This window comes from Desmodus rotundus, chromosome 3 (genome assembly GCF_022682495.2).
Source record: "Desmodus rotundus isolate HL8 chromosome 3, HLdesRot8A.1, whole genome shotgun sequence".
Classification (NCBI taxonomy): domain Eukaryota; kingdom Metazoa; phylum Chordata; class Mammalia; order Chiroptera; family Phyllostomidae; genus Desmodus; species Desmodus rotundus.
The window spans coordinates 142,504,393-142,528,913 of NC_071389.1; the positions used below are offsets into that span (position 1 = coordinate 142,504,393).

The following is a 24,521-nucleotide window of genomic DNA, read 5'->3' on the forward strand; positions in this document are numbered from 1 at the left end:
CAATTATCTACTAGACGAAACTTTGTGATTGATGTTCACAGGATCCATAAAACAACCAAAATACTTTGAATCTGACTGACTGACGTAGGACAGTGGTTGTACAATTATTTTATGTATGCCATAATGAACTTTCATTTGGGATCTCAGAGTGCCATACAACACCATCTTGATGTTCACAATAAAAATACTACTTTTTCCATCTGAAAAAATCGAGCAAACACAAAAAAGTTATGTTACAGAATGTCTCTAGACCATAAAGAAAATCATCTAAATCCCATTTACCCATATTATCCAAAGGCACAGTCAACTGGACTATGAAATTACTGCAGAATGAACAATAGCATTCTTTAAAAAAAAAAACCCACTACAGATAGCACAGTATCTGAAAGGTTCTTTGCATGTTGAAAAATACATACAGAAATTGAAGTATGAGTTTACCAAAATTAAAAGTCAAATTTAATTTGATTTTTGATGGAGGTGATAGAAATAAAGATGAACTGAAGAAAGAGTTGGATGGGGAGGCTAAAGAATACTATAATGATATATACAGCAAGTCAATGACAGCAACCTTTTAGGTTTCAACTTTTCTAATCAAAACCTGAAAGGAGGAGAGAAATAAGAGCCTCATACCTTCAAGAACACTTTATCAAAATGAAAATGTAAACATAATATAGCAGGACCTTGTATAAGTCAATAGATTATTATTTCTGACATAACTGTTTTTATTTAATGTCTACATAAATGTGCTCTCAGCAAATCAATTTATTTTTCCCCCCTCAAATCAATACATGGCTTTTATTGTATCTTTAAAATATCACAGTTAAGTCAGAGGAATCATTTGGCATCTTGCTGTTTCTATACAGCTTGACTACTGAGATCTTATTCATCAGCTTGCTGAACTGTTCCTTTTTCAGAAACATAGATATCGTCCCAAAGTTTTCTGATATCCTTGTTTTAAACTGTGTAGCTTGCTGAATCAAGGAGCTGAATTTGGTACAAGGTCAATGTTGTTTCCTTCAAGAATCAACTCATCTTTCTGGGCTTGAGATACTGAATGAGCAACACCTGACCTCATGCAAACCCTGCCGATGTATTTTTCGTCCAAGGAATTTTTATTTAAAAACATGTTTGTTTGTTTTTTTAGATTTTACTTACTTTTTGAGACAAGGGAAGGGAGAGAGAAATAAAGAGAGAAACATCAGTGTGTGGTTGACTCTCACGTGCCCCCCAACCAGGGACTTGGCCCACAACCCAGGCGTGTGCCTTGACTGGGAATCGAACCAGCGACTCTTTGGTTCACAGGCCAGTGCTCAATCCACTGAGCCACACCAGCCAGGGTGCATGCAAAGAATTTTTGATTTCAAAAAGAGAACCATTCTGCTGAATAATGACACTTTTGGGGAAGTGAGCTACACAGACCTCCTCTTGTAATAGCAGCCCAGTCTAACACCCTTGTTCATGTTCTGTACGTGACTACAGAAGCGGCAAACAGAAGCCAGTTCCTTTCTATTTCCCTATGATTTGTTAACCCGGATGCTCTTCTCTTTCTTTCCAAGGGGATTGAAGTCCCTCCCCAGGGTGCCTCTGGGGCTCCTCGCACTAACTGTGGACATTTTCTGGGACGTTGACAGTCTGACTGCTAAGAATGGTCTTTATCCTCACAGAAGACGAGGCAAAGACAGTAAGTCAATATATTCTTGAGGAAAGGAGAACCAGCACAACTGATCTGGACTGCTTACTCTTTCCTCAGCAGATGCAGTGAGGATTTCTGCCTTCAGAGATTTTTCAGGAAAGAAAGAAATTAATGTGAAAAATAAGTTGCATTCACATGAGAAGGATCTGATTGTGGAGGAATAAATAAGCAGAGATATGTGAGATTACTGCAAGAAAAAAAGAAATAGAAGGAATGACAGAATTCTAAAAGGGAATGCTGACAAATTCTTGAAAAAGCTTAACTGATTTTGGTAAGATGCATATATAAACACATTTGTAACAAGTAAATGAGGTGCACAGGGATCAATACTGCTATAAGGAGAGATAAATGCATCACTCATTGGTAATTATTATTACTTCAGTAACTCTGAACATTTATTAGCATCAGTGTTCATAAAAGTTGAGTTACTATGAAAATAAATTCTCCTGTTTATCTGCCCACATAGACAAATCATCAGGAATTCCTAGCTGCTTATGAGTTATATGTTTCCTTTATTGGGGAGTATCATACTTTCATTTAATCCATTTTTAGGACAGCAAGAAATGCTGACATTTCTTTTAAACATATCAGTGACAATAAAAGCCATGATTAACTGCTAGGCACAATTTATGTTTAATGATGAAACACAAATTGACGCTCAGACTTCATTAACGAAGAGCTTTTATATATACATATATATATAAAGGGCACTGCTGTAATGCAAGCTCAAGATGATGCTATACCAAAATCATCAGTATAGGAATGGGTATCTTTTTCCATTGTGAGGAGGGACCGAAAAACACAGTATTTATAAAAATTGTGTATTTATTCTTACATGTTTAAATTTCATGTCACCTTCAAAATACTCTCCATTAGGTGATGTAATACATCTAATTGAGAGAGTTTTTCCACTGCTCAAAACAATTTCTGAACTTATCAATTTTGATGCCTCTTAGTGCCTCTGCCGTTTTGATGTTTTATCTCTTCCACATTGGCAAAATATTTCCTTTTGAGGACTTTTTTCATCCAGGGAAAGAAACAAAAAAAAGTCACCAGGGGCATGATGAAGTGTATAGGGAGGGTGGCACGGGGGTCATGCTGTTTTTGGTCAAAAACTGCCGAACACTCAGCGTGGTGTGGGCAGGTGTGCTCGTAAATTACCCATCATGAAGTGGGCAAACGTACTCAAAGAGTCTTCAAAATCAAATACAATGAAGCTGGAACGCAGCCTCTCGTAACAGTGTCAGCTAGTACACTGCTATGGGTGGGTTCCTGGAATACTCACTTGGTGGGGGAAGCCTGTACTACGGACTTGTTCTCCAGATGATATGGGGTCTGCCCAGAAAAAATGCAGCCATTATTAATATAACAAGAACGGTTTGTGCAACACCGGTGTAACCTGGCAGCACAGGAGAGTGAGGACTGGAATGGGAACAATGATGACTTTACTGTCCTAGTCAGCGGGGGCAGCAGATGCTGTTGAGCAAGCATGTGTACTGTGTGGCCGTCACATTCAAAATGACTGAGTGAGTAGGGCAATGAATCTGCATCAGATTTTGTGTTAAGCTTGAACATCCTCCATGGAAACTATTCCAGTGATTCAGAAGGCTGCAGCTATAGGTAACTTGCTGATTGGCAGCTTCATCACAACAGCGCACCTGCTGAGCATCCCATCTTGTGCAGAGCTTTTTGGCGAAACATCAAATCACCCAGGTGACTCAGCTGCCCTACAGGCCAGATTTGGTGCCCTGTGGCTTCTGGCTTTTCACAAAACTAAAATCACCTTAGAAGGGGAAGAGATTTCAGACTGTGGATGAGATTCAGGAGAATATGACACGGCAGCTGATGGCAATTTGGAGAACTCTGTGAGGTCCCAAGGTGCCTACTTTGAAGGGGACTGAGGCATCACTGTCCTATGTACAATGTTTCTTGTATCTTCAATAAATGTCTCTATTTTTCATATTACATGGCTGCATACCTCTGGAGAGACCTCACACTTCTAGTTTTTTTAGATCGCCCCTCATATGTTGTCTTTGCTGGAAAACTTTCAGCTTACCCGGGTTTTAGCAAAAGTCATTGTATCAGCTAACGGTTTTTCTTCCTCAAATCAACAAAAAGAAAAATATGCTTTTTCCTAAATTTTTTCAGGTAAGATTAAATAAAAGATTATATTTTTATGGTTGTGATTATGAAGTCATGTTTGCTTGTAAAAGGCAGCATCAAATATATAACGGTCGGAGACAATGTAAAGATCTAAACAATGGTCTGACACATTAGGCTGTCAGTGCGTTCCTGTCCCAAATCATTCACTAACCAAACGGCACTCATCACCTCAGTTCTATGTGTGCATGGTTTGGCTGTTTCTCACGAATCCAGTTCATTTACTAATTTCTTTTAAAATAAAAAGGTGTGTAGCCAATGTATGAATGAATTTCATAACAGACTTTATATCTAAAAATCTCTCCTCTGCTATTTGGTTTACAATAGTGATTTTATACACGGTAATTATTTCCTAATAATTATGGCAGTATATAAACATATACTAGTAAAATGTATTCAGTCTTTGGGCTGAAACTGCAACACTAGAAAAAAATTTAATGTTACATTAATATTTTTGAAATGGTAAAAGGCGTCAGATCAGTTCAGAGTAGGAACTGTATTTCTTCTAGATCTGGTAATGATTCAACCATTCCACACACTACTATTTTCTTCAGTTATATAAAAGAAAAACCCAGTAAGTATACAAAGACAAATAAATAAACAATGTGCTGAAATAAAACCCAGGAAGCAGTATATTTTTAAAGATGGACCAAAGACTAGATGTCATTTATACTTTGTATATAAGATATTTAAACACATTATGAAAAACTATGTCTATACTTTTTATAAGGCTAGATTCTTATTCAAAACCAAATAGCTTAAAATATAGAAATGATAACATAATCAATTTTCATTAGCGTATACCTCTAACATTTGATGACACAATATAAGATAGATACATTCAAAAAATCACTTCTAATTTTAGATGGAGAAATCACTTACATCACTTCCTTATTCCTACGTGGCCCTTCGAATGGTCGGAATGGCAGTGATCCAGTGGCTGCATGGTAGAAAGTTACCCCAATGCTCCAAAGATCAACTGTTGCTCCGTATTTCTTCTGATGATCTTTTCTTAGCACTGCTCTCTCATACATATCAGGATGCTTAAAAAAATGAAAAAATAAAAAGAAAACTACTACTTGTGTTCTATGGTAATACATCACGCAAAAATATTCAGTAACGCCTAGCAATTCTACAATATTTTGCTAATAATGTATATTTCCCAATCTGAAAACACTCTTTCACATCTTCCTGTCCTCAAACGTCCAACAATACCTATTTGACCCTCAATTTTGATGACTTCACTTTATACTTAAATGAGGAAACGGAAGCAGTCGGAGGATCTCTCTCCCTTACACCTTTTTACCATATACCAGCACACATGAATCTGTGTCCATACTCCAGGCCTACTTTCCAGTTACAATGGAGCTGCTCTTAGGATAACTATTCCAGCTGTATTGTGGAGCCCATTGCCACCTATATTGTCTCACAAATTCTTCAATTACACCTTTTATTTTATGCATCAATTTCCCTCTCTTTTGGATCATTCCTTTTAGCTTACATAAATGCTTTAATTACCTCCCTAAAAAACCTTATATTTATCCCATAATTCATTTGAGCTTATCACCCAATTCTCTGCTTCCCATTAAATCAAAACTTCTCAAAATAGCTGTCCACACTTATAACTGTCTTATTTCCTCACCTTCCATTCAGGCCCATGAGATTAAATATTATCTGTTCTTTAACTCCCCAAATTATCTCTGCCCTGAGCTCTGGATTCATGTATCTCACTGATGCCTTGAATATCTAAAAGGTCGCTCAAGCCTAACATCCAGAACAGATTCTTGGTCTTCCCCCTCAAATCTGTTTCATTCTAATCTTTATCCTCTAAGTAGCCAGTACCACCATCTACCCAGCTACTCACCCCGCCCCCCCAACCTACCAGACAGCCTTGATTCCTTTCCCTCATCCCTCTCATGCAATCCATCAGAGTAAGTCATATGGGCTCTGGGATGAAAATTAAATTTTCTAGGATTAATTCAGAGGACTGGCCTGATTGGGTTCACTGGGAATCTAGTGACCCAGACAAGTAGCTGGTCTGATGTTAAACACATGCCTTTTAGCAGAGAAGACACTATGTTACACTGTGGAGAACAAATGGGTCTTACAGGACATGCTCAGGCAGCTTACAGATCTAGACTGAGATTCTGATGGACATTTAGCTCTGCAAAGAACCACCAGGGACCACACATGCTTAGCCTCCTGCCATTGGCCTCTATGGAAGTTATGAACTGGAGCTTGACGATTCTTCGGAGGTGAAGCTACAAGAGTATACTCTGGACCACAGTAAAGTAATCACCCAACGAGCTCAAACCAAAACAAGCCTTATGACTGTGATGTTTTGCCATGTTCCAAGGGACGGGGAACCAATGTAGGTCACTCTGCTGGAAGGGTCCTTCTAAAAGATGATGCAGGCTATGAATCTGACTCCTAAAGGGTCACTATCCCTGGATTTTTTTGGACTCTTTTGGGAAACATTTTAATGAGAAATCAAAGGAGGTGGTAAACATGAGGAGTTTGAAGTGAATGCTGAATCATATGCCTAACAAGATATGTGGGGCCAGAGTGGTTTTGCTGGTTCTGTGGTACAACACATACAGTAACTACTGCCCAGAGAAGTGCTAGCTTGACCTTTGACCTAGCAGCAGGTACCTAGTGTATAAATGATGCTGTGAATAGGCTAAGAGTACCAGGATATGCCTGATATCTTCTGGAACATGAGGTTGCCAACCTAGGAAAAGGAGATCCTAGGAGGAGACAAAAGTTTGGGGGTACCTCCTCAAAAGGTACAACAAACTGGCATAGTTAGAAGGCATTCCCTAGGGAGGGAGTGACAGTGACTTGAGATAGATACATCCTGGTCTGACATGTGTGCCCACTGGCACTCTCCTGAATGTGCTACTGGGCACGGGCCTCTGTGTCTGGAATAGGAGTGTAAGAGAAAAGGCTACAGCAAAGTTCCCAGATTACAGAATTAAGATATCCATCACAATAAAAATGGTGGAGAAAAACTGTTGGGTGTTTTCTTTGGATGTATATACAAAGAGGAGAAGATTTAACACCTGGCCTGGGAATTCCCAAAGGAGAGAAGTCTTCATTTAAATATGGAAGTATTTCTAAATTACTGAGCCTCAGGCTATTATTTATCTCATTTTATAACTTCTGGTACACTGTATGTGAAAACAAGGCTGTGCATAATCTGAAATAGGCAAAATTAGAGTAAAATTTCAGCCTAGAATACAGCATGGATTCAGACTTTGTATAGTTAATGTTTTGTTCTTTCCATTTTAGTCTGTTAGAAGCAAAAGCTAAACTGTGGTCCTCAGAGAATACATGAAAAGTTAGTAGTTGGTAATGGGAAATCAGCCTCAAGAAGGTTGGTACAGGGCCTCTGTTTGTTTGTTCTGGTCCTTACAGTAACTGGGAAAGGCTACAGGTATTTAGTGGGCAGAGACCAGAGATGAGAAACATCCTGCCCAATACGGAACAGTTCTGAAAAACAAGCTTCTCACATCCTGCATGACTTTTGAATATCCTGCCAGACACCTGTGCAGATGAGAAGTCTGTTTATAATGATCTAAATCCACTTTATATATAATACAGTACTTTGTGGCTGCAAGAATGTAGCTATGAGTAAATTCACTTGATTAGGTTAAAAACTACAAAGAATTATTCACTTTTTAAAATCACGTCAGTGACACCACCACCATTTGTGATGTGTGACTCACTAACACAACGTGCGAGTCATCACTGCACTTGCACTGGACTTGACATTACCTATAGGTGCCAGCTGCCGATAATGTGTTTGCATGGAAGTGGTTCCTGCACTTCCACATATTAAATACCTATGATTTTATTATAAATATTTTCCTTTATATTATTATTAAGATACTATGCTATTCTTTTAATTAGGTATGCAGGTTGATTATATTATCTAAGAACTTCATTTCAAGATACTAAAAGTAACGTTGCAGAACACAGGACTGACCGCACACGGCTGAAACTACTAGCCTGTGTGATCTGGCTGACCTCTCCAATTCCAAGCCCTACCCCTGCCGCTTCACGCACTAAGTTCCAGCCAAACTGCTATCCTTTCTGTTTCTCAAACATCCAGGGTCATTCTTGTTTCAAGGCCTTTGCAGTTGCCGTTCCCTCTGCTTATAATGCTCTTCTCCCAAATCTCTGGCTTGCTTCTTTTTACCATTTGAGTGCCACTTCATTAAGGATTGAAGAGGCCCTCCTTAGCAATGTTTTTCCTGCTAACTACTGTTATCTTATTACACTATTGTCTTCCCACCACTTCAATGATCTGAATTTCTTACTTGTTTATATACTTAGTAACTATCTATTTTCCCCATTAGAATAAGGGTTCCATAAGAGCAGGAATCATATGTCTGGTATATAGTAGGCACTCCATAAATATTTGCTGAATAACTATAATCTTTTAATAAGAGACTATAGTCTTTTAACTGTAGTGTTTTAATAAGAGACTACAGTTTAATAACTATAACCTTATTAAAAGATTATCAAAATAATAAGACACCTTAATTCGTTTAAGACACCTTAATTCATACCAGACTTAGAATAATCTGAATAAGAGCTATAGGGTCAGCTAGACTTTTATTCTTATAATAAAATTACAACAGGAGAACCCGAATGGAAGAAGTCACAGAACCTAAGCCTTTTAAGATGAAATTCAGAGCCATGAATGATTAGTGATAACTACAATAATACATATTTAAACTTCCTGATATGTTAAGTATACTTTAAAAATATTTTCTTAAACAAAGACAAACAAGAGAGTTTTTTGTTTGTTTGTTTAAAGATTTTCTTTTTAGAAGGAGGGGGAGAGAAAGAGAGGAGAGAAACATTGATGTGACAGAGAAACAACCATTAGTTGCCTCTTATATGTGCCCAGTCCGGGGACTGAACCCACCACCTGGGCGTGTGCCCTGACTGGGCTTCAATCGGAGACCATCTGCTTCGTGGGACAACACCCAACCGAGCCACACTGGTCGGGGCAGGAGTATTGACTTAATTGTTCAAATGTTTAACTCCACACAAACACACTTATGCAAACCATTTCAACCACAGAGCTTTTCTAACTTTCTAAAAGAATCTCATGTTAGATCTTTTCAAAGGCATTTCATTTTTTATGTGTGTTTCTAAAAATGGCCCCCTGTCTTTCAATAACTAGTGTCCCTGAATAGAATCTTCTGTTTCAGAATTCTAATGAATTTTGCTCCACAGGGAATATGATTATAACAAGCTTATAATATATTAGCTATTCTGATCTAAAAAGGGAGCCTTAACCACCTAGATATTTCTGGAATGAAAAGACAGCTTTTTCTTTTACTACAGATCCATAGCATTAGTAACATTAAAGAATTTAAGAGTGTTAAAAAACTTACAAAAAATTTTAACCAGCAAAATGGCAAACCCCTTAGAAACAAATGTCTATTAATAATTCCCTCATTACATCCATATTCATTAGAATAGAAAAATTTAATCTGTCATAAAAATTACCTAACATTGTATGGTTAATTGGATGACCAATTACCCAATTTACAACATATCCAGCTTCTTTAGATAACATTATTAGTCATGTATACTTACCAAATATTCTTCTGTGCCATATAAAGAAACAAACTGCTCATCATCTTCTAATTCTCTGGCTGCACCAAAATCTGTGAGTTTGTACACAGACTGTCCGTCTTCCCCTATAACACGCATGATATTTCCTGGCTTGATATCACGGTGCACTATGCCATTCTCTCGGAGATGATTCATTCCACCCACTTCAACAATAAATACAAAACAAAGAAAATATGTCCATGTCAAATTCACTGATGTAATTCATTCATATTCACTCAATGTAAGGTTTTTCATAAGTTAGCCCCAAGTCATTTTAATAAAAGAACAGAAGCTATAAATATTTTATATCTCATGTTTGAGCCATAACAAGCTTTAGAAGATAAGGATCAATATGATTTAAGGAAGAGTGCAATCTCCCTTAAGTACTATCAGGAAAATGGTAAAAAAATAGTCTTAACCATATGACTTCCTGAATTACTGCTGGTTACATACATGCGGGCACTTTGCCTAAATTTATGAATAAAGATTCCCTGCACAGCAAAAGAAACCATCAACAAAACAAAAAGGCAACCAACAGAATGGGAGAAGGTATTTGCAAACAATACCTCCAATGAGGGGCTATCATCCAAAATACATAAAGAACTCATAAAACTCAACAACCAAAAACCAATCTGACTAAAAAATGGGCAGAGGACCTGAACACTTTTCTCAAGGCGGCACGCATATGGCCAACAGATCTAAGAAAAGATGCTTTAACTTCACTCGCTATAAGGGAATTGCAAATCAGAACCACAATGAGATGCCACCTCACACCTGTTAGAATGGCTATTATCAGTAAGACAAGAAATGGTAAGTATTGGAAAGGATGTGGAGAAAAGGGAACCCTCACACACTGCTTGTGGGAATGTAAATTAGTACAGCCACTACGGAAAACAATATAAGGGTTCCTCAAAAAATTAAGAATAGAGCTACATTATGACCCAGCAATCCCTTTTCTGAGTATATACCCCCAAAATTTGAAAGCACTTATTCATGATGATTATGTACCCCTATGTTCATTGCAGCATTATTCCCCATAGTCAAGACATGGAAACAACCTGTGTCCTTTGACAGATGACTGGATAAAGAAGCAGTGATACATACGAGGTCTGTCCAGAAGGTATGCAGCCATGTAATATGAAAAATAAAGACATTTATTGAAGATACAAGAAACATTGTACATAGGACAGTGATGCCTCAGTCCTCTTCAAAATAGGGACCTTGGGACCTCACAGAGTTCTCCAAATCACCATCAGCTGCCTTGTCGTATTCTCCTGAATCTCATCCACAGTCTAAAATCTATTCCCCTTCTAAGGTGATTTTAGTTTTGGGAAAAACCGGAAGCCACAGGGCACCAAATCTGGGCTGTAGGGCAGCTGAGTCACCTGGGTGATTTGATGTTTCACCAAAAAGCTCTGCACAAGATGGGATGCTCAGCAGGTGCGCCGTTGTGATGAAGCTGCCAATCAGCAAGTTACCTATAGCTGCAGCCTTCTGAATCACTGGAATAGTTTCCATGGAGGATGTTCAAGCTTAACACAAAATCTGATGCAGATTCATTGCCCTACACACTCAGTCATTTTGAATGTGACAGCTACAGTACACATGCTTGCTCAACGGCATCTACTACCTCCACTGACAAGTGCAGCGATGTCACCGTTGTTCATGCGCGTGCATTCCAGTCCACCACTCTCCTTGGATGCCAGGTTACATCAATGTCATGCAAACAGTTTTTGTTATATTAACAATGGCTGGAATTTTTCTGGACAGACCTTGTATAAACAGTGGAATATTACTCAGACATAAAAAATGATGAAATACTGCTATTTGTTACAACATGGATGGATCTTGAGAGTACCATGCTAAGTGAAATAAGATGGAAAAGGACAAGAGCCATATTACTGCACTCACAGGTAGGATATGAAACAGAAATTAATGTACAAGTTATAAACACAGAAAACAGGAGGGTGGCTACCAAAGGGGACTAGACTGGGTGGTGAGCACACCAGCAATACACGGATGATGGGCTACAGACCTGTACGGCGGAAACCTACTTAATGTTATTAACGAGTTATCCTAATAAATTTTAAAAAATCCACAAAAGAATAGAGATTCCTAAGAATGATATCGATCTTTCACTACAGTTTTAAATTTCTTTACCTTGGGGAAAAAATTCCATTAGAAAGTAAACTGAACTCACTACATAAAATAGTAAAAAGGTAATAGAAAGAGGCACAGAGTATCACACTTGTATCCATAAAAATATATTTCTCATATGCTTTTCTAAAAAAGTCATTTTCCTTTTTTTTTTTAAGGGTAAAGGTGGCTACACTGCTGAAATTAAGCTGTTCTGGCTGACAAGTAGTGTCACTGAGTGATAGTTTAAAATATTCGACAGGTGATAGATGAATGTCTAAATATAATGCATGTAAATAAGTTCAGGGGTATCCACCTTTAATTATGAAAACTCAGGGCTACCAGTGCGCTTAGGAATGCATCAATGATCTGTAACTTCTATTTGATTAAACAGGCTGTAACATATTCATTATTTCTTTCTCATTTTATCCTCACCTAAATGGTCTCCACACTGCATTCAATGCCAAGTTAAAGAGTTCCTACTGACCTTACACCTTCTTTATCACTGGCTCTTCCCATTCCTCAAATATTGATTCATTTCTTTCCAAGAAGCTATTATTCCTTTTGATTGCCATATTCTTATATTTAAAAAATAATAGCTTTATTGAGATAAAATTCATGCATCATAAAATTCATCCTTTTAAGGTATATAATTCAAAGGTTTTTAATATATCACAGTCACAGAGTGTATGTACAACCATCACCACTAGTTCTAGGACATTTTCATTATGAGAGATCCCAAAACCATTAGCAGTCACTCAACTCTGCCCTGCCCTCAAGCCCCTGGCACCCACTAATGCTTTCTGTCTCTATGGATTTGCCTATTCTGGACACTTCATATGAACAAAATCTTATTAATATTTGGTCTTCTGTGTCTCGCTTCTTTCACTATCATAATTTTTCAAGGTGCATCGTATTCTAGCATGTATCTTTACTGAATTTCCTTTTAGGAACAGATATTCCATTGTGTGGATATACCACATTTTGTTTATCTAGTCATCTAGTAGACACTTGGGGTGTTTCCATTTTTTGGCTATTATGAAAGCTGGTGTACAAGTTTTTGTGTGGATGTATTTTTAATTCTTTTAGGTAAATACCTAGCAATGGAACTGTTATGTCACATGGTAATTCTATGTTCAGCCTTTCGAGGAACTGCTGGCCAGTTCCATGTTACAATCCCACCAGCAGTTTGTGAGCGTCCCAATTTCTCTACATCCTCACCAGCACTGGTTTTATGTTGTCTTTCCGGCTTTAGCCATCTTAGTGGTTTTGAAATGGTATCTCTCTGTTGTTTTGAGTTTCATTTCCCTAATGACTAATGATCTTTAGCATCTTTTTATGTGCATTTGCCTTCTGTACATCACCTATGGAAAAATGTCTATCAAATCTTTCGCCCATTTTTAAATCCGATTATTTGACTTTTTATTGTTGAGTTGTCAGGATAAAGACTCCTTATCAGATACATAATTTGCAAATATTTTCTCTTGATGAAGTCTAGTTTATCTATTTTTTCATTTTCATACTATGCTTTTGGCGTTGTATCTAAGAAAGCATGGCATAAAGGTCTTTGATTTTGAATGCAAAAAATTACTTTTAAAAATTCTTAGGTCATTAAATTATATATACAAATCTACATAAAACCATATAAATTAATAAACATACCCACATCTCGCAAAACAATTAAAAATTCAGACTCTGGCAGTCCATAGGCATTAGATGGTTCTTCTAAAACAGTGTATAAGCTCCCGCATGGACAAAATTCCATAATAAGTACTTTATGTCTTGTTGTTGTCTGGAAAAAATAAACCACTGATTGGGATTCAATATAAAAAATAAGTTGTTATTATATGACGGCACTTAATATGGTTTCATTTAAATGTGGGATTTGGTATAATGATGAAAGTACTTTGAACTGCTTTACCTGGGATTTATTAAATATTTGCTGACTGTACACATATAAGAATTAACATCTTCTAAATTTCTATTAAAACTGGATGTTTCTGAAGACAATCTAATCACAGTGAAAGCTGGCTAAATCTGAATTACTAAATTATTGCCAGAATATTAGAGTGGTTCTTTAAAAATTATATTTAATTTCTAATACATAATAGCATATTAAAGACATTAGGTCTTCTAAGAAATCTCTTAAAGCACTTTAAGTTCTTCTCATGAAGAATACTTTTACCTCGAGGACTGAAGTTCTAGACCTAAAAACAAACAGCTGGCAGGATTACTGAGTGGTCCCTCTTGGAGCAAAGTTCTAGCCTGTTCATTTCCATCCAAGATGCTGATTTATTTTAAACCTTGATTTTATTTTTTTAAAAGATTTTATTTACATTTTAGATAGAGGGGAAGGGAGGGAGAAAGAGAGGGAGAGAAACACCAATGTGTGGTTGCTTCCTGCATGCCCTCTACTGGTGACCTGGCCTGCAACCCAGGTATGTGCCCAGACTGGAAATTGAACCGGTGACCCTTTGGTCCGCAGGCCAGTTCTCAATCCATTGAGCCACACCAGCCAGGGCTGAACCTTGATTTTAACATACCATGAATTGCAAGGTACACCAATTTTAACAACAGCTTTATAGGGAAAAAATTTTACCTAATTACATATACACACTGATTATAAGATACATGTCATTTCAGAAACTTGAAAATGGAAAAATAACTCTTAAAATCTAGTTTTCATCTTCAATTTTTAATTCTTTTGTCTTTTATAAGTTTTTCCTCATATATCCAAACCACTTAAAAAATATTTTTAATGTCTCTAGTATTGAGTAGTTGTAAGAGAATTAGCTTTATTTATTCATGATAAAATAATTTATTTTTCAATTACAGTTGACATGCAATATTTAGTTCAGGTGTACAACTCAGTGACTAGACTTTTACATAACTTCTGAAGTGATAACCCTGATAAATCTAGTACCCATCTGACATAATACAGTTATTATAATATTATTGACCATATTCCCTATGCTGTATTTTACATCCACGTGACTCTTCTGTAACTACTAATTGTACTACTTCTTCTTCTTTTTATTAACATCAGCTGGTTGCCTATCATGCATTATTGTCCTCCACACTAGTTACTTGGGGACCTGGCCTGCAACCCAGGTATGTGCCCTGACTAGGAATCAGAGTGCAGACCTTTGATTCACAGGTCTGCACTCAGTCCACTGAGCTACACCAGCCAGGGCCTAATTGTACTTCTTAATCCTTTCATGGTTTTTTAGCCATTTCCCCAACTGTCCTCACAACTGTCAAACGTCAAAATGTTCTCTATATCAAAAGAGAAATAATTTTAAAAGAAAAAAACCCTGTTTTTAAATAATGAGTACATGCTGATTGTTGACAATTTGGGACATATCTATAATTCTGGCACCCAGAATCATTATATTAATATTTTGTGTATTTTCTTTCAGTCTTTTATCTATGCGATCACATTATAGATGCCTAACACTATCTCTGTATCATACTATATATACCAAGATCATACTACCCTAGCCAGGTGGCTCAGCTGGTTGGAGCGTCATCCTGTACACCAGAAGGTTATGGGTTCGATCCCCAGTCGGGGGAGACAACCAATTGATGTTTCTCTGTCACACTGATGTTTCTGTTTCTTTCTCTCTTTCTTCCCCCACTTTCTCTCCCTAAAATCAAGAAACATACCCCCAGGCAAGGATTTAAAAAATAAAAAAATATCATACTGTATATGTATTTTAGTTCTGACTTTCTAACATAATTATATATAAGCATGTTCCCAGGTGATTAAAATTCTAATAAATATCTTTTTCTTCATTACTTCTTAACTACAGTGTAGTGAATAATTAATTATACCCGGAAGAGGTCTGGTCTTTGCCCCTGGCTACTCACTAGGCCTTTGGAATGTCCTGTCTGCTACAAGTTGTCTTTGTCTCGGGACTTTGGCCATATGACGGCCTAACAATATGATTTATGGTGGGGGTTTTAGGTCATGCATATTCATTCCAACTTTCAGAGGAAATGGAGTATAAAGGTATTAGCCTGGACCTCTGGGAAAGGCTGGAGAGAAAAGGTCATCCATGCAGGCAGAATGTGACTGAGCCCCAGTAAAAATTCTGGATATAAAGGTTAAGGTGAGCTTCCAAAGTTGGCAATGTTCTGTGCATACTGTCAATTCCAGGCGGCTAATGTGTTTCTGAGGACAAGGAAGATTCATGTTTGAAGCTCCCCTATATACCACCTTATGGGTCTCTTTGGCTAGTTCTAATTGTATTGTATTCTTTTGCTATATAAAACTTTAATTTTAAGTACAGTGCTTTCCTGAGTTCTGTGAGTCATTCAATAGCATCAAATTATCAAATTTGAGGACAGCCACGGGAAACCCCAAATCTGTAGCCAGCTGGTCTGACGTAAAGGTAGCTCTGGGGACTCAGGACCGTGCAGCTCGTGTCTGAATGAGCACAGTCGTGTGAGCGCTGTTCTCACTGACTGCAGTTTGCCAAACTCCTTTCAGCTGCTGTCAGAAGTCCTGAACAGACATGTTCCTAACGTTGAGAGCAGCTAACTCTGGGTAACTATCCATCACACATTCTAACCTATTTAACCATTTAAAAAATTATAAACAGGGAAGCAATGAAAATCTTTGTGCATAAAACTGTAATTTACATTTCTACTTACTTCTTAAAAAGTAATCATTACAAATAAAATGACTATTATGAGTATAAGCTGCCAAATTGTTTTTCAAAAGGTGTGATTTTATTGATTACCCATGTCTAAAGAGATTAAAGTAGATTTCTATTTCCATTAGTTCTAGATAATTATCCTAGTAATATCCTGTTTTTACTGCTTCCCCCTAAAATCAATTCTGTCTTTTACAAATACACTTCACCTATTAATCGTTGGACTCCTAAGATTTTATTCTTTTACAAAGCTACCTTTCTATTGTCTTTCTCCTTGCTCCTTTTAGAATTATGTCAATTTAATTTAATATAGTTTCTTTTTTTCTTTCTTTAGTAATACTGGTAACCATATTCTATACTCTTAGTTTTTATACTACGTTTTCTGATTCTGTGATAAATCATTTCCATTGTTACAGCTATTCAACAATCTTTGAGTCTAGAATATTTAATTGTATGAGCTCTAATTTTCACCATTAAAAAAAACCCAAGTATATAAATCATTAAGAGTATTTCTTCTAAATTATAATAACTACAACCAACATGACAAGATTAACTAAAATTTGACTACTTACCTCCTCTTCAATAGCAAATAATTTGACAATATTTTTGTGATTGAGTTTTTTTAACACTTCAAATTCTCTCATTTGAACATCTACTGGACGAAGGAAGCTTATGTTATTAAATACTTTGATAGCAAATAAGTCACCAGTTTTCTAAAGAAAAAAAAAGAGAGAGAAAGGTTTTACTTATTTGTGATATTATAAAGAAGATAAAACATACCATTATAGCTAGCTTTGGAAGAACCAGAGGCACAGAAACACAGGACAGACTGACAGCTGTCAGAGGGGAGGGGAAGGTGGGGACTGGATGAAAGAAGGTGAAGGGACCAGCCAAAGAACATGCGCGCATGACTTGTGCACACAGACAATGGTGCGGGGATTGCCTAGGGGAGGGGTGCTAGGTGGAGAGGGGGGCAAAGGTAAGAAATGGGGACAACTGTAATAGCATAAACAACAACAAAACAACTAGCTATAGCAAACCTGAATATTTTTAAGCATAGGTAATTTACACTAGGGCTCCTGATGTTTTTTAAAGCTAAAATAAATCAATCATCTGTTCAACATTTCTTTCAAATTGTATGCTTTGGAATGTAGGAAAGACTATTTTCTTTCATATTATAAAGCTTCCACTATGATATATGCAGCAAAGACAGGCATTTACATGTCAAAAAATAAGAGCTCTAATGGTACCAAATGTGAAAGTACACTTTAGATAAGAAATAGAAAGTGAAACTCACAAGAGTTTCTCCAGGGCTTAATAATTTTAAAGTAATCAAATCAGGAAAAGGGAGACTGTAAACTACAGTCCACATGTGAATTTTTTTGTAAGAATCTTAAAGTAACACAATTACCTTTTAAGAAACATTCCCTAGCTGCCACAATGTGTATTTGTGTATGCGCGTGTGGAAGTAGGACTTGAGGGTAAGGCAGAAGTAGACCATCCTCACTGCCCGGCGCCACTGCCGCAGTGGGCTAGCTTTCTGCAACTCCACTCTCGAGCAGGGAAGGGTGTTGCTTCCCGGAGCATCTCGAGACGATCAAAGACGCCCCTTTCATGCCCACGCAGCACCCCCACTCTCATTCTCATGACATACTGCAGTAGGTCGCACACGGAATTAACAATGCACAGCTCCAGTTGGGAGAGAATCTTGGAGGTACAAAATACATGCTGGATTTCAGGTAAACATTACATTCTCAAATTCTTCATGTTAACCTTACTTTAAGACTTTCTTCCAGACACTCCCACCTCCTTCCACTCACTCTAATCTGCAAGCCTCTCCTTGGTGGTCAGTCCAGATTCTTTGAGTTTAATATTACTTTTCCCATAATCGAAGGCCGAACTTCCCTGGAGCAAGTGGAAAGACCATTTCCCCTTTGGCCCTGGGGTTCAAGCACCTGCTGCCTAAAGGTACTTCACTGCTGTCTCTCTGTTGCATCCTCTGTGCTCTTCCTGCTTTGAAGCCCTCTCTGCAGCTTTCTACACAGATTCTTCACTTATGGCCACCACCCCTCTGCCCTCACCTCAGGACCTCGTGATTTTTTTCTTAGAGATGTTGAACTCCTTTATAGTCTTACTCTTCAAGATCACTTTTTAGAGACCACCATCTATGTTATGTGATGTGATGACGTCTCCCTTTCTCCCACCAAATACACGTACGTATATTTTTCCCAGAGGAAAAAGGGCCACTGATCATTGTCAGGCAATGTGAAAACTGAACAACTGAAATACATGTAGGTCAGTTTCACTGTTTTTCCATTTGTTCAGCCAGGGTGAGCACATTACCGAAACTACAGTAGCCAACAAAGCAGTGATTTTCGACCTTTTTTATCTCACTGGACACAAAAACTAATTGCTAAAATTCTGCACCACACCAAAAAAACATACTTTTTGCTGATCTGACAAAAAAAAATAGGTATAATTTTGATTCATTCACACTGGACGGCTATCCTGTTGGCTGTCATTTTTATTTGACAATCTAAGGGAGAAGAGGTCAGTGCCCCTGATTAAATAGTCAGCTATTTCATGTTTTAAAAATTCTTGCAGCACACCGGTTCAAAATCGCAGAAACAGAGATTTCTCTTGAGGATACTTCTCCTAAACTTAGTCTAAGATTAGGTGAGTCCTGACAGAACCCTGAGCAGGGAAAATAGTACAATGTTGCAATGTGCCCACTATGACCAAGGCCAGTATTGTCTAAATTTTTGTAGTCTACATTATACCTGGAATACATGTGAGAATAAACAATTTCCCCTTTATTCAACTGCATACATCATTCACTGTTCCTAAGTCAACACATATGTGAATGTTTAGATATCTACATGTACACGTACATAGTAAGTTCTCATTTAACATCATAAATGGTTCTATGACTTCAACTGAAACAATGTATAATCAAACAAATTTTACCATAGGCTAATTATTATAAACAACAGTTAAGTAAATTCCTGTAGCATCTCAACAATGAAATGTAATGCCCTTGAACAAAAACCACATTATTCAAGAACTTGCTATACACACATGTACAGATCAACACATCCTTCCTATAACTTTCTTCCCTCTAAATCAGCCATGGGTATCACACATATATATACCCATCCATACACATTAGTGGCTAAAGGCAACCTGATGAAAAAGAGAAAGATTAAGAAGATAATATAGCTTGAAAAATAAATAGTAAATTCAGGGACCTGATCATAACATAAAATAGTTTAGCTATAGTAACATGGTTAAAATCCTTAAACAATTATTAAGGGCAGGCAGAATTTTTTGGGTATAGTCCTAAATCCTTGAAATCGATGTCACTGAAAACAAAGATGGTTTCTCAAAACACATCCCTGGGAAGATTATTAGGGACTGAACACTAAACTGGCTCTTAGCAATCTTTTAAACCAATTCTTATGTCTCTCACATCCTTATTTTAGGCTTTCAAGCTATACTGGATAAAGTACATTTTTGTTTTCTTTGAAGAAGAACTTCATGTTGTCTTAGGTTAGTCTAATCTGTCCTCATTCATTCAGTCTTTCGTTCAGCGTTTACAGATTGCCTACTGTAAGTATGGGCACTTACATGAAGGGCACTATCTAATCTAAGACAGGAAAGAGGACTGGAATCTAAGAAATATTTTCTAGTGCCAAGAAGTCTCTATCACTTGATCAGTTTCCCATTTACGTCCCTTCCAATGCCACCTTGCTACTAATCCCAGACCTCTTTGTGGGCAGGAAATGCGCATTATTTGTACTTATAGTCTCTAGGTCCACCACAGTGTCTGACATATCAAGCAACTAAAGTTGGTTAAGTTAATGTGGCTCACAGGAAGACAGTCAGGTGTGTTCTCAACACCAAATCCTGTGTTGCTCCTTGTTTTCTCTTTTTGGCACAGGGCATAAAACAAAAACAATTCCCAGAGCAGAAGTATCTACAATTGGTCACAATGGATTTCATCAAGGAACTAGAGACCACAATGAACTTGATCGAGAACCCAGAACCTGTGGACAATTCTGGAATCAGAGGGGAAAAAGCGAAGTGTGCCACTTCTGATTCATTCTCCACGAGCCATAAAGGCCGCTTTAGTCATATTCTCTCCCCAGGAGAGGAAAGAGCCCCTCCAATGTGAGCGCTTATCTCCCAGTCACTGACAGAACTGATGGACTGGTAATCTCCAGGCTACAGGAAGATAGGAGGAAACTCCTCCTTACTCAAATGTTTAAAGCTCCTGTTTCTAAAAATAAGAATTTTGGAGGCTCTAAACAACATTTACTCAAAACAAAATCATAGTGGTGAAAAATTAGTTGATGATTATTTGTATTATGAAAAGATTTTTAACTCCATTATTCTTTCAGCTCCTTTCTCAGAATAGAAACTTTAATGATTTTAAATGTCTTCCTTTTAAATTATTTTCATTATCTTTAATTTTATTCTCCAATGTAGAATCTGACACAAAATTTTTTCTTGTTCTTGAAGTGCCTCTGGGATTAGCCCTTTTATTTGATTCTCGCTTCCACTAACAACTTTTAATTACTTCATACAAAGATAGAGCCTTTTAAACCTGGGCTTCTTGTTGATAATCTCATTTTACTATAATCTATCTTGCTGTTTTACTGGGGGGCATGAAGCCTTAGTACAATATATCAGAATGTCCATGGGTTCCCCTCCAAACTAAAGATCTGCCTCCCCCTAATATCCCCATTCCATACACCTGCTACTCCGCACTTCTGTTCAGATCACTCACAACCCACCACGGGAGGGCTAGGTTGGGGAAAGAATCAGAAGGCACAACACATCTTCCTTAGTCCCTTTTTTCAACCGAACTCCTGTTTTTCTCTGTCACCACTGCGTAGATAGCACTGCCTCTGACGGAAGCTATACCCTTAAAAACCACAAAAATAGGTATGCTTTAGAGTATATAAAAAACAAAAAGTCTCATGTTTTACTGCAAGTGTGCTTCCCAGAAGAGTACACATAAAATGATTAAGAGCCTTCAGTTTTCTCTGCACCAACCTTGTGTCTTCCACGAAAGACATTTGCAGTAGCTCCTTGGCCCAAAATATCAGATAAAAGCCACAGATGATTAGAGGTGCTCTGCATCTCGGCTTGGTCAGGTGATCCTCTTTGTTATACTAAGAGAAAAGAAAAAAATGTGCATGTTTGGTTTAAAGGACTAATACATTTTAGATGCCAATGTTAGCTACTTTTAGTCTAAAGTATGATCATCCATTTTTTTACAGCTACCTTGAGGTATATAAAAAGTCCAAAGTAAAAAAATCTAAGTTCCCAGCTATATTAAATGCTGTGAGGACTCCGAATAACATTAACCAAAGACACCTTATATATTCAATTTAATTTACTTATCAAAAGGCTGGAAAAATCTATTTCCCTCCTAATTTTACCTTTGTCAATGAGAGTGATACTGGCCACCTCTTCAAATGATTTGAAAAATTAGTCAACTAGGAGTTATATTTGAAGTGTTTCAGAATAAAGTAATAATGTAGAGTATAACAGAATACAGTAAAAGTTACTTTGTTTCCTTCAAGGGCTGGGCAACACTAATGAAAACAACCACCGCTACCACTGCATAACACTTCCCGTAACTTAAAATTTCATCTGTACAGAGCCTGACAATCACAATGGGAAGGGGCAAAATTATTATTCCTGAAAAATTACTAATGCTTCTGAAATTAATTTAAGGACAGTTTCTCCAACCTCCAATTATACAAATATAGACATGTCAAGTGTATATTACTATGTCTTAAATAAGCAAGGGGAAGCTATGCATGTATTGGGGCAGGAAGTATATGGAAAATCTCTGTTCCTTCTGCTCAGTTTTGCTGAGAACTTAAAACTGCTCTAAAAAGTGAAGTTTTAAGAAAAGCATCACCCCATTTAATATTGCCTATAATACTGAAAAGCTATATAATACTAAACATATTTGAGCTCTGTGCTGGAATGAAAATGAGATATGCTAAACAGCATAAACACTAGTTTCATCAAGCCACCTTAAACCTGCTCTAATGACAGATCAAAACAGATCAAAACTTCGTTGTAAGAACGAGTAGGTTGTGAGTGATGAATTAATGACCGGCAATATTCCAAGCAGAATCAGGAATTTAAAGAATGGACAGGGGTCTAAATTTCAGCAATCTTTGATATACTAAGATTATTTATGTAATTTTACCAGCCATCTAATTCAGATAAGGGGATTCATACAGCAATTTACTGGAAATAAACAATAAAAAGATTTTTCTTTTCACAAATAAGAAATACACATTTGTCAGCTAGTGAGGTAATAAACTTCCTAAATATTTTTCAGCAATGAAAAACCTTCCCTAATTACCCTTGTTATCTGAGATGACCGTAAGTGGCAAATAGTATCATAGGTACTTACAGTATCATAGGTACCTGTATTTGTACCTAGTGGATAATATAAAGCACATTTATCAGCTAAGGTATCTGCTCTCTGTATGCAGATACAAGCCTAGAGTTTCACAATGATCCGGGGAAATGTCTTTTGAAACCATCTCCCAAACCCCCCAGGAACAGCACGCTAAAACGTGACTCAGCACACGCACAAGGTGCTCGCACGTACGTCTCCCCAAGTTCCGACAGGCTGCAGGCAGGCACTCAACAAGTATGTGACTGCCGACCCTGCCAAGTCTACTTCCTTATACTATCCAAAACGAAAGTTGCCATTTGTTCACAAATGAACAGGCAGATAGAAAAAGTTTCCGGATTTCCAAACGACTACGTGTGAATCATTTGTTAAAGGGGTATTCTAGCCAGCGTTCTTGAGTGAGAAAGGCGGGTCTTTGGTTTTGCGTTTCACAATTGCTGGGTAGAACTCGCTTCGAGGCCACGTACTGAAAATACCTGGGAAGCGGAGTGGAAAACAAACCACAAGCCACTGCCCCACAGGAAACGCTTTGGGAACTTGTATTATCCATTGCACGCACGTATATTAAAAACGGCTTCAGCTTCTAGCTTCCCGTGAGCCAACCCCCTCTGGTTATCATCACTAAAACCTTAATGAAACGTCTTTCTAATCTGGAAAAAAAAAAAAAAAGAATCTACTTAAAAACTGCGATCCTGCCCCGGCGGGAACGTAGCGGGTTAGAGCATCCTCCCCACAGCCAAGGTTGCGGTCCCGTCGGGACACACACGAGAAGCCATCAGTAGAACATAAATAAATGGAACAATGAACCATGTTTCCCTTTCTCCCCACCTCTCTAAAATCAATAAATAAGAATAAGTAAATAAAAACTGCCGATTTTGTCAACGCTCGGAAACTGGGAGTACAAACCGGCCAATCTAACTGCCAGAGAAAGGGGCCCAGCGTTTCTCCCGGGCGGCCAGGGCCCCGACTCGGTCATCAACACATCTTTCTCCGTGTCCAGCGTCGCTAAACCCGGGAGGGCCTGGTCAGAGGGCCGGGAGTCCGGATGGAGGGGACAGAGCCCGCGCGGCCGTCCCACCCGGCTGCGGACGCCCCAGACACGCCAGGGGCCGACTGTCTGCCTAGCTAGGGTGCGGGGAGGGCCTGGCCTGGGGTCGTGCGGGCGCCTGGGGTCGCCCGCCCCGCCCCCGCTCTGACTCAGCATCCCAGTTTCCCACAGAGGGCGGGAACCCTCCGCGCGGGCTCGCGCGGGGCTCGGCTGCCCCGGCCCGGCACGACGTCCAGCCCTCCAGCCGCACCCGCCCCCACTCACCACGCCGAGTAGCCACCACACCGCTGCCAGCCGGCTCCCGCGGCCTCGTTGAGCCTCAGGGCACTTCCGGCTTCCCGAGTCCTATCCGGGAGACACGTGACGGACGGCCGTCGCACGCGGGTGCGCGTGCGCACGCCCAAGGGCCTGGCCTCGGCCCCCGCCCCAGAAGTTGCCGTGGCGGTGGGCTCGCCAGTGCTCTGTGGCGAGGGGCGGGGAAGGTGGGGGTGTCCGGAGTCACACCTGGTCTACACCCTGTCTGCTAGACCCTCTCCACCCGCAGCTGCCCGCCCTTACTCGGAGGGTGAAGCCAGGGAGCCCTGCGCAATGAGCACAAAGGTTCAGATACTCGCCACTGCAAATCCCGCCCAGTCCCGGAGAGCCGAAGTGCGGAGCGTGGCGATAGTGGGGAAGACAGAATGGAACTCGTTTTACAGTCAAATCACCGGCGTGCCAAGTGCTGGACACGTGGCGGGGGGGCGG

The 24,521-nt window shown here is 38.7% G+C and overlaps 1 protein-coding gene and 1 pseudogene across 4 annotated transcripts in view; both read right to left on the bottom strand.

The window, feature by feature from the left end:
* The window catches only part of TBK1 (TANK binding kinase 1), a 51,341-nt gene extending 27,172 nt beyond the window's left edge, over nucleotides 1–24,169 (bottom strand). For 2 of the 4 annotated variants that reach the window (XM_045184675.2, XM_024576255.3), the window contains exons 1-6: nucleotides 24,042–24,169; nucleotides 21,340–21,458; nucleotides 16,854–16,994; nucleotides 13,286–13,415; nucleotides 9,470–9,651; nucleotides 4,736–4,896 (exon numbers count right to left, since the gene is read on the bottom strand). In XM_045184675.2, the coding sequence (XP_045040610.2) occupies nucleotides 4,736–4,896; nucleotides 9,470–9,651; nucleotides 13,286–13,415; nucleotides 16,854–16,994; nucleotides 21,340–21,426 (701 nt within the window). In that variant the 5' untranslated portion in view covers nucleotides 21,427–21,458; nucleotides 24,042–24,169. Of the gene's footprint in view, nucleotides 1–4,735; nucleotides 4,897–9,469; nucleotides 9,652–13,285; nucleotides 13,416–16,853; nucleotides 16,995–21,339; nucleotides 21,459–23,205; nucleotides 23,344–23,635; nucleotides 23,937–24,041 lie in introns of those variants that run through there. The other 2 variants (XM_045184674.3, XM_053921211.2) reach the window with 2 other exon arrangements.
* Nucleotides 462–3,770, bottom strand: LOC139440818 (large ribosomal subunit protein uL6 pseudogene; annotated as a pseudogene).
* Nucleotides 24,170–24,521: the final 352 nt, after the last annotated feature.